Here is a 15,734-nt window from a genome sequence, read left to right on the forward strand (position 1 = left end):
CCCTTCCTCCTTTCCTCCCTCCCTCCCTCCCTTCTAAAATCCTCAGGCCACTTCATTTGCTCTCCGCTTTGCGCTGATGGCTGAGTAGTTTCTTTGTCCTGCCTCCATGCTTGCTTGCTGGCTGCCAGGCCTCACCGCTATAATGAACGCTTATTTCTCTGGGCCCATAAAACAAAATAAGCCGTTCCTCCTGTACGTTACACTGGTCATGGTATTTTATTATAGTGACTGAAAAGTCACCAATACAGGAGCCAGAGGAAGTGTTGTTCTCCTGCTGTTGTTGTTCTGGCGTTCACTCTTACTAATGGGATGGATGGAAAGTTCCCAACAGTCTGAAAACTCTAGGGAAACTGGGGAGCTCTGGAAGCAAAACTGAGACTCTCCCAGATCTGTGTGCAAGCCCCAGGAACAGAGCAGAGACTGAGATCCAGGAGGAGGGAGATGTTTCAGGAGATGGAGACCATCCGTTCCTAAGCCAGATTGATCCTTAAGGCTATGTCTGCCAGCTCAAAAAGAGGATACAAGAGAGACACCCGGGGCTCCTTCAAGAGAGAATCCATTGCAGACATGATTTCTGGACCATTGGGAAGAACTCTGTCCTCTTCCAGGACACGTCTCCCTATTGTCCTCAGCAACAGATAGCAAGTGATTGGCCCAGCCATGGACAAAACCTTCCAATCCAGCTAGTCAATGACACCTGAGCAAGTCTAGAAAAGACCTTCATGTCCTTAGGTGAATCGTGTGACTTAATCCATGTGAGGCTTGGGAGAGATAAGAAGCTGGGGGGGTGGGGTGCAGCGTACACCCACTCGGACAGTCCATCGGATAGCGTGGCTTTCTAAATCAGACCACAGGCAGATTCTGTGGTGACAACTTTGGTCCTGAACTTGAAAACTTCAGTGTGATGTGGTTGGGTGTTCTCTAAACACTTTCTAACCAGAGTCAAATGAGCCCTACAAAGGGAATAATCAAAGTATCTATTACAGAAACATCCAGCTTACACTGGGTATTCACACGTAGGCCTGCCACTGGCGGGGAGCAAACCCGAATGCCACATGGATGAACAAATGACAAGCAACGGATGTACCACAGTGGCACTCCTGAGCCACGTCCTCTCAAGTTTCCTCCATCCACCAAGAGGCCTAGGACAAGCCCAAAGGGTCCAGCAGGGTCTCTAGGGTCATGTGACTTCTCCTACAGCTACAGTCCTCAGAGAGCAAGCTCTCTTTGCTATGCAGACCATCGTGAGCACTTACCCAAGAACAGCTCAGGGTAAAGAGCCTGCCTAGTCCACAACCACAGGCTTACACGCCTGAGCTCTGGGCTCTCCCCAACTGCTGGCAGAGCTAAGCATGGCACTGGTATTGGTGGTGGGGTGTGTGTGTGGCTAGAGCAGCCTCTGTCATCATAGTGAGCACAAGACACACAGGTGTCTTTGAAACACACCTGGCTCAGTCACACAGCATCACTCAAATCAAGTCTCCTTTGAGTTTTCTTTTATTTATTCAGCCAGCTAGCCAGCCAGCTATCATCCTTCCCTCTTAGCACTGACACTGGTTGGGTGAAAAACTTGAAAACAAAACAAAAGGTTTCAACAGACACACTACAAGAAACTAAGTGTCACAAAGGATGAGATAAAAGCCCATCTTTTGCCAGGATTCAAAGAAGTTATGAACTGCAGACAGAGGGCACCAATGCTGAACCTCAGAGGGAGTAAGGATTCTCATAGGCAGACGAGAGGGCAATCAAGAAGTCAATGGGAGCCGGGCAGTGGTGGCGCATGCCTTTAATCCCAGCACTTGGGATGCAGAGGCAGGTGGATTTCTGAGTTCCAGGCCAGCCTGGTCTACAGAGGGAGATCCAGGACAGCCAGGGCTATACAGAGAAACCCTGTCTCGAAAAACCAAAAAAAAAAAAAAAAAAAAAAGTCAATGGGAGTGGAGGCTGGGGACCACTGAAGGATTCAGAGAAAAGAGACAGCAAGAACAAAGCCTGGAGAGAACGATTCCAGCCACAGAGGGCTGGGGCCAAACTACAGGAACAGAAAGCAAATGTGGAAATAGAGCAACATGCACTAGAACTCCTGAAGATCCAAGGAGACTCTGGGAACCAAGCCAGCGTAACCATGAGGCAATGCTCTGGAATTGGGCACTGGAGACACAGCAGAGGAGTCACCGGGGTGCACTGTGCCCAGGTTCCACACCTCCAAGAAAAGCCTTGAACTTAGGTCAGCACAGTAACTTCTGTCCTTGGAGATTTGTCCTGAGAAGCCAGCACAGGCTTCAGAGAGCTCAACTGTGCTCTGTATTCACACAGTAAATCTGATAAGTCAACTAATTCCGGGTCCATTTTTTTTTCCTTTTATTTCATCTTACTGAACAAGTGTGGACTTTTCTTGTCATCAAGCCCTGTGCTGGTTTTTTTGTTGCAAACTTGACAACACAGAGTCCCCTGGGGAGACAGAGCCTCAACTAGAGAATTGTCTCCATCAGATTGGCCTTCGGCCAATGATCAACATGAGAGGGCCCTGCCCACTGTGGGCAGCACCATCCCTAAGCAGACAGGCCTGGGCTGTATAAGAAAGTCAGTTAAGCGCGAGGCAGAAGGAGCAGTAAGCAGTATCCCTCCAGAGTTTCTGCTTGAGTTGCTGTCCTGACTTCTCTCGAAGATGGACTGTGACCTGGAAGCGTACGTTGACTTAAACCCTTTCCTCCACAAGATGCTTTTGGTCATCATGTTTATCACAGCCACAGGAAAGCAAACTAGGACACACCCTGAAATAACACAGCAGGACAACAATTTCCTCCAGCATTTATATTGCTATCAGCCGTTAGGAATAATTTAGAGGTTATTCCACGTCTCCAGGAAGTTGTGTGTAGGAGACATGTAAATACTATGCCATTCTTACATAAGAGACTTGCGTGCTCTCAAATTTTAGTATCCTTGTGGGGGTTGTAGAACCAATCCCCATTTTTCTAAAGCAGCATTCCAGTCACCCCCACAAGCAGCCACCTCCAGCCACCAACCACCACGACTGTGGGGCCAGTCTGGATGCCACCAGCGGGTTATGTCTGGTGTCTCTGCCCACCCATCCCTGGACAGAAAGGGCAAAGGGCACCCTACCACCCTCCTCTGGGTCCCTCACAAAGGTCCCATTGTGTAAGGCCCAACAGGAGCTTGGCTTTATGGTAATGACATGTTCTGCTAGTAATCCAGTGATGTGTCACCTTCTTTACACGGGAACATTCGGCTGCATTTTCTTCAGCAAGTAGAGCCTTGCCAGATGGAAACAGAGCCTCCAGGGACAGAAAAACCGAAGCCAGCAAGGAGAGAGGTGAAGATTCACACACACACACACACCCCCGCCCCCTGTGCAGCTGACAGGGATTAGAGGAGGTGAGAGGAGGAGAGGGGCAGTCTTTGTACCAGTTCACCCAGCTGCCGTTTCTACAACAGCCAGAGGCTCATCAAGTGTGCAACTCAAAACACCCAAAGCCTTCCCTCCTGGCTCAATGTGTATCCAGGAAGCGAGGGGGCTCTTTAAAGAAGTGTGCCCTGAGTTCCTTGAAGCTATGCCCCTGCCCTGCAGAGCAAGCTTTGGCCACACACTTAAGCCAAGAAGAATGTATGTGCACCCAGCAAGCGGAATACAGGAGGAAAAAAAAATCCCAATTTCTCACCTGCATCATTACAGCTCCTCTCCAGGGGAAAGGCAGTGGGCTGCTGAGTATCCAGTCCTCATCAGCAACCATGATGAAGTTTCGCATGAGTCGCTGGCATTTTTTCACAAACTACAAAATTTGACAGAGGCTGGGTGTGACAGCTCGGAGCACACCATGTCACCTGATTACCCTCTGTCTTTCCCTCTCCACCTTTCATAAGGTATGGTTCTACCCGGGTTTTACAACCTGTGATTCAAACTCAGGACCTCGAATATTCAAGTTCTACTGCTGAGAGATAGGCTTGGCCCTTGTTCCATGAGGTTGTTCGTTCATCGAGCCCCCTTTGCTATTGAGCCAAAAGGACTGCATCTTAAACCCAAATTGGCGCTATCACATGCCATCCCAAAAGACAGAGCCAGCTGTTGTGCCTCTCCCCGTAGTGACCATCGTAAGGGACCATCGTAAGGGACGGTGCCTCCACCCAGGGAAGGAAGAAGAAGCCCACAGGTACTGAGTGAGGGAGTGAGAAGGCCAAAGGGACGTCAGGGTAGCAAGAAGGGATATGGCCTGCAGCAGGGGAGGGTTGGGAAGACACAAGTTCCAACAGACTGGAGCTGAAGCTCAGAACAAGTGCAAGGAGTGAAGGAGCAATGGCAGAGACAGGAGGAAGTGATAGACAATGCATGCCAGGCTCTCCTCTGGCTTCCCAATGAGTCTGAGAGGAAACAAGCCCTTCTGCACCTGCAGAGCAAAGTACAGGTGGCTACAGGAAAATAGACACATAATTATGTTTATATATATTTATATATAGCGTATATATAAATAAGTATATTTATATAAATATATTTGCATATATGTATATATGTGTGTGTATATGTATATATGTATATGTATGTGTATATATATATATATATATATATATATATTGCATTGTTAGTGTGGGAATGGGAAGAAAGTATTAGCTATGTAAATACTTACTGTACAGATGAGATCTAATGCCCAGCAAGTTCATGCTGAGAAGAGACCAGATCCCTAGACTCCTGATTCCTAGTGAAGGGTACTTTCCTGTCACAGAGGCATGGCAATGCTTAGTGTAACCGACCATTCCCTGGGAAAATGTTGTCTGTGGAATGCTAATCCACAGAGGCCACAGCACAGGCCTCCTTGGTGTCCACCTCGACTCAAGGCTGGTTACCACCCTGATTTGGCCTTTCTAGCTGATATTAGAGTGGTCTGGATTTCTTTTGGTTCACTCAGAAAAAAATGGGGAGGGATCAGAAAGTGACCACTCAGCCAGTGGGATGCCAAGAAGCCAAAGAGACCAGCAAGCCAAGATGGGGGTGTCCATGAAGGGCTCTCCCAAGAACATCACTCCCAAGGCAGAGCAGCAAGAACCACCCCTGGAGGATCTGTCTGGGAACAGAGGGCTGTCCCCAACACTTCAGACTGAAAACCAGGATGGTAGGAACAACAGAGAGTTGGGTCTAATTTAAAATGCAGGAGCCACAGGACATTACGCCTCTGGTTTCAGGAAAATGATGAGACCCCCAAAGCCACAGTCATCACTGAAAAAACACCCAGGAAGACAGGCCTCAAAAAGCACAAACTGAGGCTCTTTCAGTGTTGGTCCCAACCCGCTAAACTTTCCCTCCATGACACAGAGAACTGACTTCTGTCTTTGGACAACGTTCCTTTCTAACAAAGGACTCTGCTAGGCCACTGTGCAGCTCCTTCACCTCCCCCAGCCCACCAGTCAAAAGGCTTGCTGGACTCAAACCACTCACAAGCGAGCTCTGAACACAGCTGCCGTGTCTGGCGAATACAATTTAGACTTGGTTGAATCCAGAACACAAAACCCTGAGAGGGATGCCGTAAAAGCGCACCACTGTGGGTGCCTACAGCTTTCCTGTCTCGCAGACAAAGCGTATCAGTGGGTCTTGTTCCCAGCACAGTAGCCCATCTCATTCAGTGTCCAGAGCAGAATAGAATAGTACTCTCTTGATGGACCTCCCTGTCATTGGAATAGAGGTTTCAGGCGAACACGCCATTGCGTCTGAGTATGGTGGCATATGCCTATCACCCCAGCATTTGGGAGGCAGGGACATGAAGATCAGGAACAAACCTCAGGTATAGTACAGAGGGATTGAGGCCAGCCTGGGCTACTTAAGACCTTGTCTGGAAAAAAAAAGAAAAACAAACAAACAAACAAACAAACAAAAAACAGAAAATTCTTCCCTATTCTATCTTCATTCTGAGAAGAACCGTTAGAAGTTTTATAATCTAATATTTATAACTTCAAATGCCATACTTTCATAATCCAGACACATTTTGAGGTCAAGGAGGATGAAAGTGTCAAAGACAATCAAGCAGCTAGGCCTCCTCTCATCCTCTACCTTGCCGCAGAAGCTCACCATCAAGTTCAACTGCAGGAGCAAAGCTTAGCAGAAAGTAAGGCTAAGGAAATAAAGACAGTTCACTCTCTGTGGTCTCCTTATTGGGTAGATCAAACCTCTGCTCCGTTCACCCAAGGGAAGATTCTAGTGTCACAGGCTCATTTTCAGACTGCCCTGAATCCAGGTTAAAAGCGATGGTGCCCAAGCCTTACTGATCATGGTGGTTCCCCCAGCCAGGGCCGCCTTGGTTCCTTGGAAGAAGTCATCAGCTGATGTCATTCCCTGGTCAGGCATCTGGAAGCGAGTATGCACGTCAATCCCTCCGGGAATCACCATTCTGGAGTGGGCTTCGATGGTCTTCACCCCTCCTGGTACAATCAGGTTTTCTCCTATTTGCCTAAGAAAGCAGAGTTGGTGAGAGAGAGGTGCCAGGGAAATGTTACTCTAATCTTTCATGGGAGCCCCCGCCCACTCCTCATCCTCAAGAGAAGATGCAGAATGAACTAGGAAGCTAGGCACAGGGGCTCATATAATCCCAGCGCTTGAAAGGCTGACATGAGAATTATATCTAGTTCAAGGTTAGCCTTGGCTACAGAGTGAGTTCCTAGCCCACCTGGACTAAACCCAACAGTAACTTACACGAGGCAGCAAATTCCCCATTCAATGCCAAGTTATCAGAAACCTCTAAGATTGAATAATGACAAAGCCCCAAAACACTTGCATAACATTCGCTCCACCATCTCCTGACAACCCCCATTCGGCTAGTTTTCCAATAACAACTCACTCTAGAGCTGACTCTCTCTCCCAACATCTGTTTGCCCTATTTTTCCTTTTCAATGTGGGAAAAACGGAGGTGGTAGATTGGAGAGAGAGAGAGAGAGAGAGCAAAAGCTAAAAAAAAAAAAAAAAAAAAAAAAAAAAAAAAAAAAAGGAAAAAGTAAACACTAATTCCAGCAACTACAATGTGGAAAGCAGGTGCTCATGGACTCAGATAAAGGTAAGAAAACAAACATCCATGGTGGCGGTGCTGGGGACGCTCATCATACCCACTGTGGGGAGGGCGGCTCTTTTTGTTTGTGAGGTTTTTGTGTGTTGTGTTGTATCTGAGACAGTGTCTCTCTACAGAGCCCTGGCTGCCCTAGAACTCCCTATGTAGACCAAGTTAACCTCAAACTCAGAGAACAGCCTGCCTATACCTCCGAAGATGTGGGATTGAAAGTGTGTGCTACCACACCCGGCTGTAGAGTTTTATCCTTGAGACAAGATCTCCTCATCCTATTAAAAAAAAAAATTTTTTTTTAATTTTACTACATCTTTCCACCAATTTTTAAAAAGAAGAATGAAAAAAAAGGAAGAGCTGAATTTCTCAGACAAATGAACTATCCTAAAAATAGCATCATCAGGCTGTTCCATTCCAAGCCAGTGTCCTTCAGCCAGACCCATCACACTCTCCTATGAGTGGGATGCCAAAGGAATAAGAAAGTCATAGCCTGTGATTGCTCAAAGCTGGGACTGTTACAGACAAACACACATGGAGAAAGCATTAGCTATGGAAACGTTAAGATCCATTTTGGCTTCCTAAGTCAGGGTATGAGCTTCCAAGCAATCAGAGCCTGTCCAGCTCGCCCTTCTCCAGGCTCACTTGCTGCTGGAGTTTGATGAACACTGCTTATTTAAAAGATGTCATTCCCTGTGATGTTTGTCTTTGAGCAGATGTGTTCTCTCTCTCTCCAGAGCCTGTGAGCTGTCCCCAGAGGAAAGGCATGAAGATATTGTTATACACTGTTCAATTAACCCTCCAGAGTCCCAGAATACCCAAACCCAGAACCCAGTGCACAAGCAACACAGGGTGGTCTTATCTGTGCTAGGAACCACTTCAAGAATTGAACCTTAGGGCTGGAGAGATGGCTTAAGGATTAAGAGCACTTGCTTCTCTTGCAGAAGACATAGGTTCAATTCCCCGCACCCACAAGGTGGCTCACAACCATCCTGTTTCACAGGATCCAATACCCTCTCCTGACTTTCAAGGGCACAACAGGCACATCCATGGTGCACATACATACATAGAAGCAACATATTGATATACATAAAATAAATCTAAAAGAAAAAAATGTTTTAAAAAAATAAATGTAATCTAAAATCCTTCTAGGATTAGGCAGTCATTTGTCTGAGGTGCTGGTAATTAACTCAGTGTCCTGTGGCCCTTCCTGACTAAGCAAGCAGATACACATCTTAACAGGACAGGCTGCATTCCACATTTATGTCCTATGCCTGAGTACTCCATCCCAAATAACTACAGTGTAGCCTATCACAAACCAAGTATATGAACTGGCAACAGGAGGACGCTGGGTCACCTCTGTTAAAAATAGTAGATTACATAATACATGGGTGTTTGTGTGTGCTGTGACTTCGACTTCCCCAAATCTGAATCCCCAAATTTATTAATTACCACCAATAAAAACAAGCTTAAAATATGCTAAATTGGTCACTTTTGGGTTCTTGGCAGTGCCTGACTGATGCCAGATGCACATTCTACCAATGTTACAACATTCCCAGCCCAAGCTCAGTGACTCTTGGAGTCATTAAAGCTTGAGACTACTACATGAAAGAAGTGGCAGCTTAGGAACCCTGGGAAGCGGGGGGGGGGGGGGGGGGGGATATATATATATATATATATATATATATATATATATATATCCACATAGCAATGAATCGTACTTACTTGATCAACCCATCTTCCATGTATATGTCTGCATAGAAGGACTGGTCATCATTCACAATCTTGCCACCTTTGATCAGAAGACGATCGCTCTGTAACAGAGAGGGGAACCAAGTCACAACACATAACTGCCTCAGGAGAAGCATCAATCCGTCCCAAGGAAAGGGAGGTAAAGGGCATGCTTTTTGCCATTCAAGAGTGATGCTCAAAGCCCGGAGATTTTGGAAGGTACCTTAACCAAGGTGAACCTACGCTAGGCAAGCCGTTCATTGCCTGATTCATCAGAAGGCACTGACAGCGCTCACCCCTGACAAACACCTTTTAAAGAACGCCTTAGACTCCAAAACAAAAAGGGGCATTACAGAACACCCCAGCAAAAGAAGACAATCCTTCTGAAATTATATTTGGCTAAACCTCATCTTTTAAGAAATAAATAATTAATTAAAGAAAATTCCACCCATATGTAGGAAAGTCATGTCTTGGCAAAGTTTTTGTTGGGGAAAAGTGACCAAATGTCTGTTGTCATAGCATATGCTACACAAACACAGGAACATCGGCCATAACAAGTTTTCAGCTCAGCGCGTCCACTCTGTCCTCATTTATCTGTGTGGTGAATCACAGCAAGTGCAGTGGGCAGGGGAGGAGCTATAAAAACACACACCCATTTAACAGGTAGAAAAAGAGCTTCATGATAAATTAGAGATGCGGGTGATTTTATGTCTAATACCACTACAGATGGTTGGTCCACTTTTATTTAAAAACAAAAACAAAAAACAAAAATTAACGATAATCCAACTGAAAAAGCCAAGAGCATGTAAAAAAAAAAAAAAAAAAAAAAGCCCGCTTTGTTCTGATGCACAGCTATCCAAAATACTGTGGGCGGAATGCATGCAGTGTCACCACCTCGGGTTGGGAGGATGTACAGGTTTATTATTTCAGAATAGGTATAAACTGTGCAAGCAGAGCCATGCCCTGTGCTGCACTTTTCAGAACAGCATTCATCTAGATAAGAGTCAACCCAGAACTCGGTTACAAAGTACAATCTCAGAAAGTGCCACTTGCATTTTGCAACTACCAAGAAAAGGAAACTATAGAGTTCCCTTAAAAGATTCATAGAATGCTACAGAACAAAGAAAACAAGATACAGTGGTGCACAAGTGTAGCCATTATTGGGCTTGGAAAATATTTATTGTTTCTGTTAAGTTGAAAAACTAAATCAGTTTAGTTTTACACTGTAGGGTCATCTATTCAGGTGAAGGCATTGGGAAAGCCCTTGAAAACCATCAACACGGAGAGGGTTAACCAAAAAATCTTTATTAAACCTACCCCACATACATATCATGCTATCAGAGCCTTGGAACTTCTCTGGAGTGAATGGAGCAAGATTCTATTACTGTGAGGAAACTGAGGCTTCAGCCTGCAAGGGTCCCTCCTTTCTCCCCTGAGGGAACTGTCTGTGGTCTCAGAGGCAAGAAGTCCTGCTCTTTACCACCTCCCCTGCCTCATAGCAATACCTGTCACAAAACATCACCGTTGAGTTCCCAGCCAACGGGCAGGGGAGGAGTCAGAATTCTAGTCTGTTCGATCTAGAGCCTTCTAGAAGGCTTCTTACATAAGAGACTGGCCACAGTGACAGAGGGATTGAACCAATAGGTCCTAGGGCACAGAACTAGATAACTTTAAAGGATGGAGAGGGCACTCTTTTAAAAAGTAGTCTTGGTGGTTGCCTATTTTCCCCTTCCATACTGTCAAAAAGATTTTGTCTTGATCGTGCACGAAAACAGCAAATCGTGAGGTTTGCTGGAAATCTCCCCACCCCCACTGCCCAGATGCCATCCTTCAGCGCGATGAACATTTAACATGCGTCCGGTGTGTCAGTCCTTTGGGATCTGGTACCGAGGATTTGCGCGCAAGGGTTGGGGGGGGGGGATGCCTTGGGAAAAGGCTAGTACCCAGTACCCACCCTCGCCTAAAAACAACTCAGCCCAAGCTAGAAACCCCAGGCACACGCCCCCTCCTCTGGGCAACAGTTCCTACTGCAGATGGGTGTGTCCTTGTGCACCAAGGAAAAAGAGGCCGAGGTCCCAGGGTCCCAGAGACAAGCAGAGCAAAATCTCATCCTCAAATCCCGCCTTAAAACTCATCTTTCCTATTTGAGATGCCTTTGCATCTGCATATCCCTGGGTCCAACCTGGCCAGTGCTATCGCACAGCATTATATAACAATGAATTTCCTTGGCGATTCTCCCTGCCTGGAATCTCCAAGGATGTAGAAAATTAGACTGGGAGTTTTTTGGTTTTTTGGTTTTTTTTTTTTTTTTTCAGTAAAAGATGCAAAGAGAGGGGGAGGGCAGGGCACCACCCTCTGCATCCCCGAAGCATCGTAAATTCCTCGCAGAGATGCTTGTCGGGGATGGAGGCCCTGAAAGAGGACGGCACCTCGGCCACCACGATCATTGTCTGGAACCAGCCGGGCCATCTGCGTGAGTCGCGAGTCGCAGCCAGCGCCATTACCTCCGCGAGCTTGCTCGCTGCTGTCCCCAGCGCCCACCCGACCAGCCCGCTTTGTATGCGCCACCACGGCCGCCTCCTTGGTGGCGGAAGGAGCAGAAAAGACGAAAAAGAGAGCCGGAAACCCTGCCAAGACCCCAGCCTCAAACCAGAGGGTTCCACCGGTCCTCCGTGTCCACAAAAAGCTTCCGCCCTTCTCTGCTCATCATTGAGTCCCGATCCTCCCTTCCCTCCTCATCATCCCGATTCACCCTGCCCTTTCCAGCATCCCTCCCTGTCATGACGCCTCCGGGCTGGAACTTGCTCTTTCTCACAGGAGGAAGGCTCCAGAAAGCTCTTTCTGGAGGGGGCGGAAGAAACGGGAGAATCTGTTTTCCCAGCTCCCCACCACCAAGCTCCCGGATCCCAGCCTCTCCGCTCGCAGCCGGAGAACAATATCAGAGCGTCGACCATGCATATTCAATCTGGCATCCATTTGCTTGCACCCCGCGGGCAGCGCTGCAGCATCTCGTGCTGACAATGAAAGATACAGCGGATCTGGCGCGCTACCCAAGGCTACCTCCCTGCATTCTCGCGCCTATTTCAATGCCTTGCAAATTGCGTGCCTTATAACTGTTATTGCATCTTCAATCCCAACCCCCACCTTCACCACCATCGCCTACGTTGGCAACAAGAAGGAAAAGTTGAGTCTCATTCCTTCGCCTTTGAAATACATTTCTTAGACAGTCTATGTTACAAAAGGTTGCTGGCCTTTCTCAAGTACCAAACTTACCGTGATGCGTGGGATATTTTTCTTCCCCTGATAAGACATCTCTCCGGGGGGCGGGAGGAAGTAATCTCAAGAGGACAGCTTTAAAGCAAAGATAGCCGGAAAAAAAGACTTGGTTTAAAATATATATATTTATATTTGTAGGAAAAAGGTACAATCCTTTAACTGGTCTTGCTATTAGGAGATTTCAAAACAGATGCAATCCTCTGTCTCTTTTCCTCTCCTCCAACACAGATCCAGCTAGGGCGGAAAAAAGAAAGAGAGGGAGAGAGAACAGGAGGGAAGGGGGTGGAAATAAACTACAGCAATAAAAGCCTTGGTTCCAGTCGGCCTCGATCGCGCCTGCGCCACCAGCCACTCCCTTTCCTCCCAGGCAAAAGCCATCCGCTTCGCGAGAGGCGCTCACTGATTGGTCAGAATCGTGGGATATGCAAATGAGATAGGCGGGGCGGGGCGCAGCGCCCAGGCAGCAACTGCTGCAGTGCGCGCAGGGCGCGGTGCGTGCGCCCGAGCTGGGAGCGCGCCTTTCGCGCCCTTTCTGTGAGCCCGGGCGGGCGAGCGGCGGCTGCGGCTGGCGGCGGCCCCAGATGCTTCATCTGCAATGCAGGGCACAATGGAGGGGTGATCGTCCCGGGAGGGTGAGGAGGGGGCGCAAGCCCGCGACGGAGGGGCTTCGGTACAGCCCGGGCGGCATGCACACGCCTGCCCGCGCGCCAATCCGCGGAGGCCGCCGCTGCAGCCCCGCGTGGGGTGACTGCGCAGAGCCAATGGCCTCGCTGACGGCGAGCGCGCGACTGCACCGCGGCTTCCCCCGCCCTGCTCATCAAGCGCGGCCTCCGCCCTGCAGCGGCTGCTGCGGCAGGAGACTGCCGGCTGGAGGGACGAGGACGGCATCCGGGAAGGTCTTGGGCTACCGGGCACCGGACGCCCCGCCCCAAAACTGGTTTTTTGTTTTTTTGTTTTTTGTGACTGCCGGCTACCAAGAAGAGATGGAGGTCAGCGCTGTGGGGCAAAAGGACCCGGTCTAGCACCCTGGCCGACCTCCTGGCTAGCACTCCAAGACTCTCTCCTTTGTGTAGTTGTGGCGCTTGCAGATCTAGGGAGGAAAAGCTGTTGTAGTTTATTTCCTAAAGCCCGAAGCAACGAAATGGGTTATGAAGAAGCAATAACAAGAGATAGGAGAGGTTATATCCCACAGAAAGAAGAAACTCAGTCATGGAGAAACAGAACCTCTAGTCACTAAGGGTGTACCAGGCCTCCCCTAATGATCCTAGTGGAAAAATAGACCTGAGAGCCTTTGACTGTCAAACCAGGCTAAAGATCTAACAGTGCAGTAGACAGAAGGAAGGTTCTCTAGGCAGATGACAGAACTTCTGCTAAGGCATGGCTTTGACCTTCTCACCTTGAGATCAGAGAATACGTGTAGACACTGCTTAATCTAGGTCATCTGGCGCCCTTTCGGGAAGGAAGTTATCTGTCTATCTGATTCACACCTGCTGAGCAAGAATTAGCCAGATAAAGACAGAATTGTTCTGAGGCTCTATATTTCCCAGTTTGTTGTTTGTTTGTTTGTTTGTTGTGTCTTGTCTGCACCTGGCCACACAGTAGGGGTCTTCTGCCTTTCTAGTCTCAAAGGAGGTGTAAAATTCACCCTTTCAACCCCTGCCTTAAAAATCTACAGTCCCTGAGGGAGGGTTATGAGGCAGTCTTCACTTTTAAGTTCTGATTTGAGCTGTGCATCTTGAAAACAGAAGCCAGTCCCTATGTCCTGTTCCAACTGGATAATGTGCACTAGCTGGGCTAGCTGATACCTAAGTGCTAGTGTCAGCCACTAGGTAGGCGCTGTAGTCCCAGCACTCAGGATGCAGAGAAAGGAGGATCAAGATCCACCTGGGCAGTATCAGTATTACATTCATACATAGATGATGGATGGGTGGGTGGGTGGGTGGATGGATGGATGGATGGATGGATAGATAGATAGATAGATAGATAGATAGATAGATAGATAGATAGATTGGCTCAAGATCCACCTAGACAGTATCATAGATAGGTAGGTTGGTAGGTAGATAGATGATGGAAGGATGGATGAATGGATACATACATACATACATACATACATACATAGATTGGATCAAGATCCACCTAGACAGTATAGGTAGGTAGGTAGGTAGATAGATAGATAGAAGGATAGATAGATAGATGATGGATGGAAGATAGAAAGATAGGTGGATCGATGAAAATAAAGCAAAACTTTCCATGAAAGCCCACTGTAAGTTTCAGCTAGCAGTCAGCAGGAGGAGGGCCCTATTAAATCACAGGGGAAAATAACTACTTGTTAGGCAAGGTTAATGAGATTCACATTAATTTAAACAAAATAGCCTCTAGTTACGTTGTTTGTTTTTGTTGCACTTTCCTGCACTTGATCTTAATGGATTTAGATTCATCTTGTTATTTACCAATTTGCTGTGAAATATTTTGTTTTGTTCTATCTATCCATCTCATTAGTGTCAAGCTCCTTCCTATAGCCAGACATGCAAGGTTCTTAAGCCATGATAATTGACATTTCTGCCCATAAATGTCCAGAGACAGAAGGTTAAACCTGATTTATCTGCTCTGGCTGGAGCTTAAGAGAGTATTTGGCACATAGAAGGCCCCGGGAAAAAAATAACTTTAATTAATGAAGGAAAATACTTGTAGTTGCATAGCTTAGTGAACTTTCTGCTCAATTCAATGCAGGAACATAAAAAGGGATGAGAAAGAAGCATCTAGACTGACCGATCGGTTACCATGAACTGTAACTGATAGCTCTCTGTAAAGACACTCAATGGAAAATTCCTAGGAAATCATTATCTGGGAATAGGATATTGGTGCCAGTCTCCAAGACTTCTGGGTGTTTAAAAGTTAAATGCTTGACAGCAAGGATGAATCTATCTATTCTGCATTCACAGTCTCTTCCAGAGCCCACCTCCCTACAATTCCTCACCCAACACCAGGAAAGGGCAAGCATTGGTGTCCCTGTGAGACAGTCCTTATGGTAGTAACACCCCAAGCATCTGGTGCAGTCTTGGGGAATAAGCTGAAGGGGAAGTTGAGACTGACTTCAGCCGCCCCCTGGACTCCCAGACAGTCCCCATGCTCAGCGGGTACACAGAGCTCCAAAGCAAACCTCTTCTTGCAGAGAAGAAAAAGACACCTCCCAATAGTAAGAGTGTTTGCCTACGTGCTCAGAGCCCAGTGGCCTTTAGCTGGGCCTAGTGGCATAGGCTTGTAACTGCAGCTACTCAGGACGCCGAGACAGGAGAAACACAAGATTCACTGCTGGTCTGGCCAGCTTACCAAGACCGTATCTCAAAATAAAAAAAGAAGTAGAAAAGCACATTGTGCTTTCTTTCACTTCTGGTTTTTGTTTGGTTGGGGTGTTTTTGTTTTGTTTTGTTTTGTTTTGTTCAGATAAAATAGATGCTGTGCAGCATGCGGCCTGATCCCATAGCATGTGTTAATGATTGGTACATAAATAAATAGGCTTTGTCGCTTCGTTGTTAAGGGAAAAACCAAAAGGCTTTTCCACATTACCACCATGCCAAAAACCACACCAGACTCGGTTTATTTTGGGCACAGTCACTGTGCTGGGTCTTGGTTCCAGCCACACAGCCCCCCACCCCCACCCCCTGGTCCTTGGAA

At 47.3% G+C, this 15,734-nt stretch overlaps 1 protein-coding gene across 2 annotated transcripts in view; it reads right to left on the reverse strand.

Annotated features, from left to right (window-relative positions):
• Positions 1-15,734, reverse strand: part of Dpysl2 (dihydropyrimidinase like 2) — a 105,096-nt gene that overhangs the window by 53,775 nt on the left and 35,587 nt on the right. The window contains exons 1-3 of one of the 2 annotated variants that reach the window (XM_021181298.2): positions 12,057-12,408; positions 8,778-8,866; positions 6,268-6,452 (exon numbers count right to left, since the gene is read on the reverse strand). In XM_021181298.2, coding sequence (XP_021036957.1) covers positions 6,268-6,452; positions 8,778-8,866; positions 12,057-12,095 — 313 coding nt within the window. In that variant the 5' untranslated portion in view covers positions 12,096-12,408. Of the gene's footprint in view, positions 1-6,267; positions 6,453-8,777; positions 8,867-12,056; positions 12,409-15,734 lie in introns of those variants that run through there. The other variant, XM_021181296.2, reaches the window with a different exon arrangement.

The sequence above is a fragment of the Mus caroli genome, chromosome 14, assembly GCF_900094665.2.
Source record: "Mus caroli chromosome 14, CAROLI_EIJ_v1.1, whole genome shotgun sequence".
Lineage (NCBI taxonomy): Eukaryota > Metazoa > Chordata > Mammalia > Rodentia > Muridae > Mus > Mus caroli.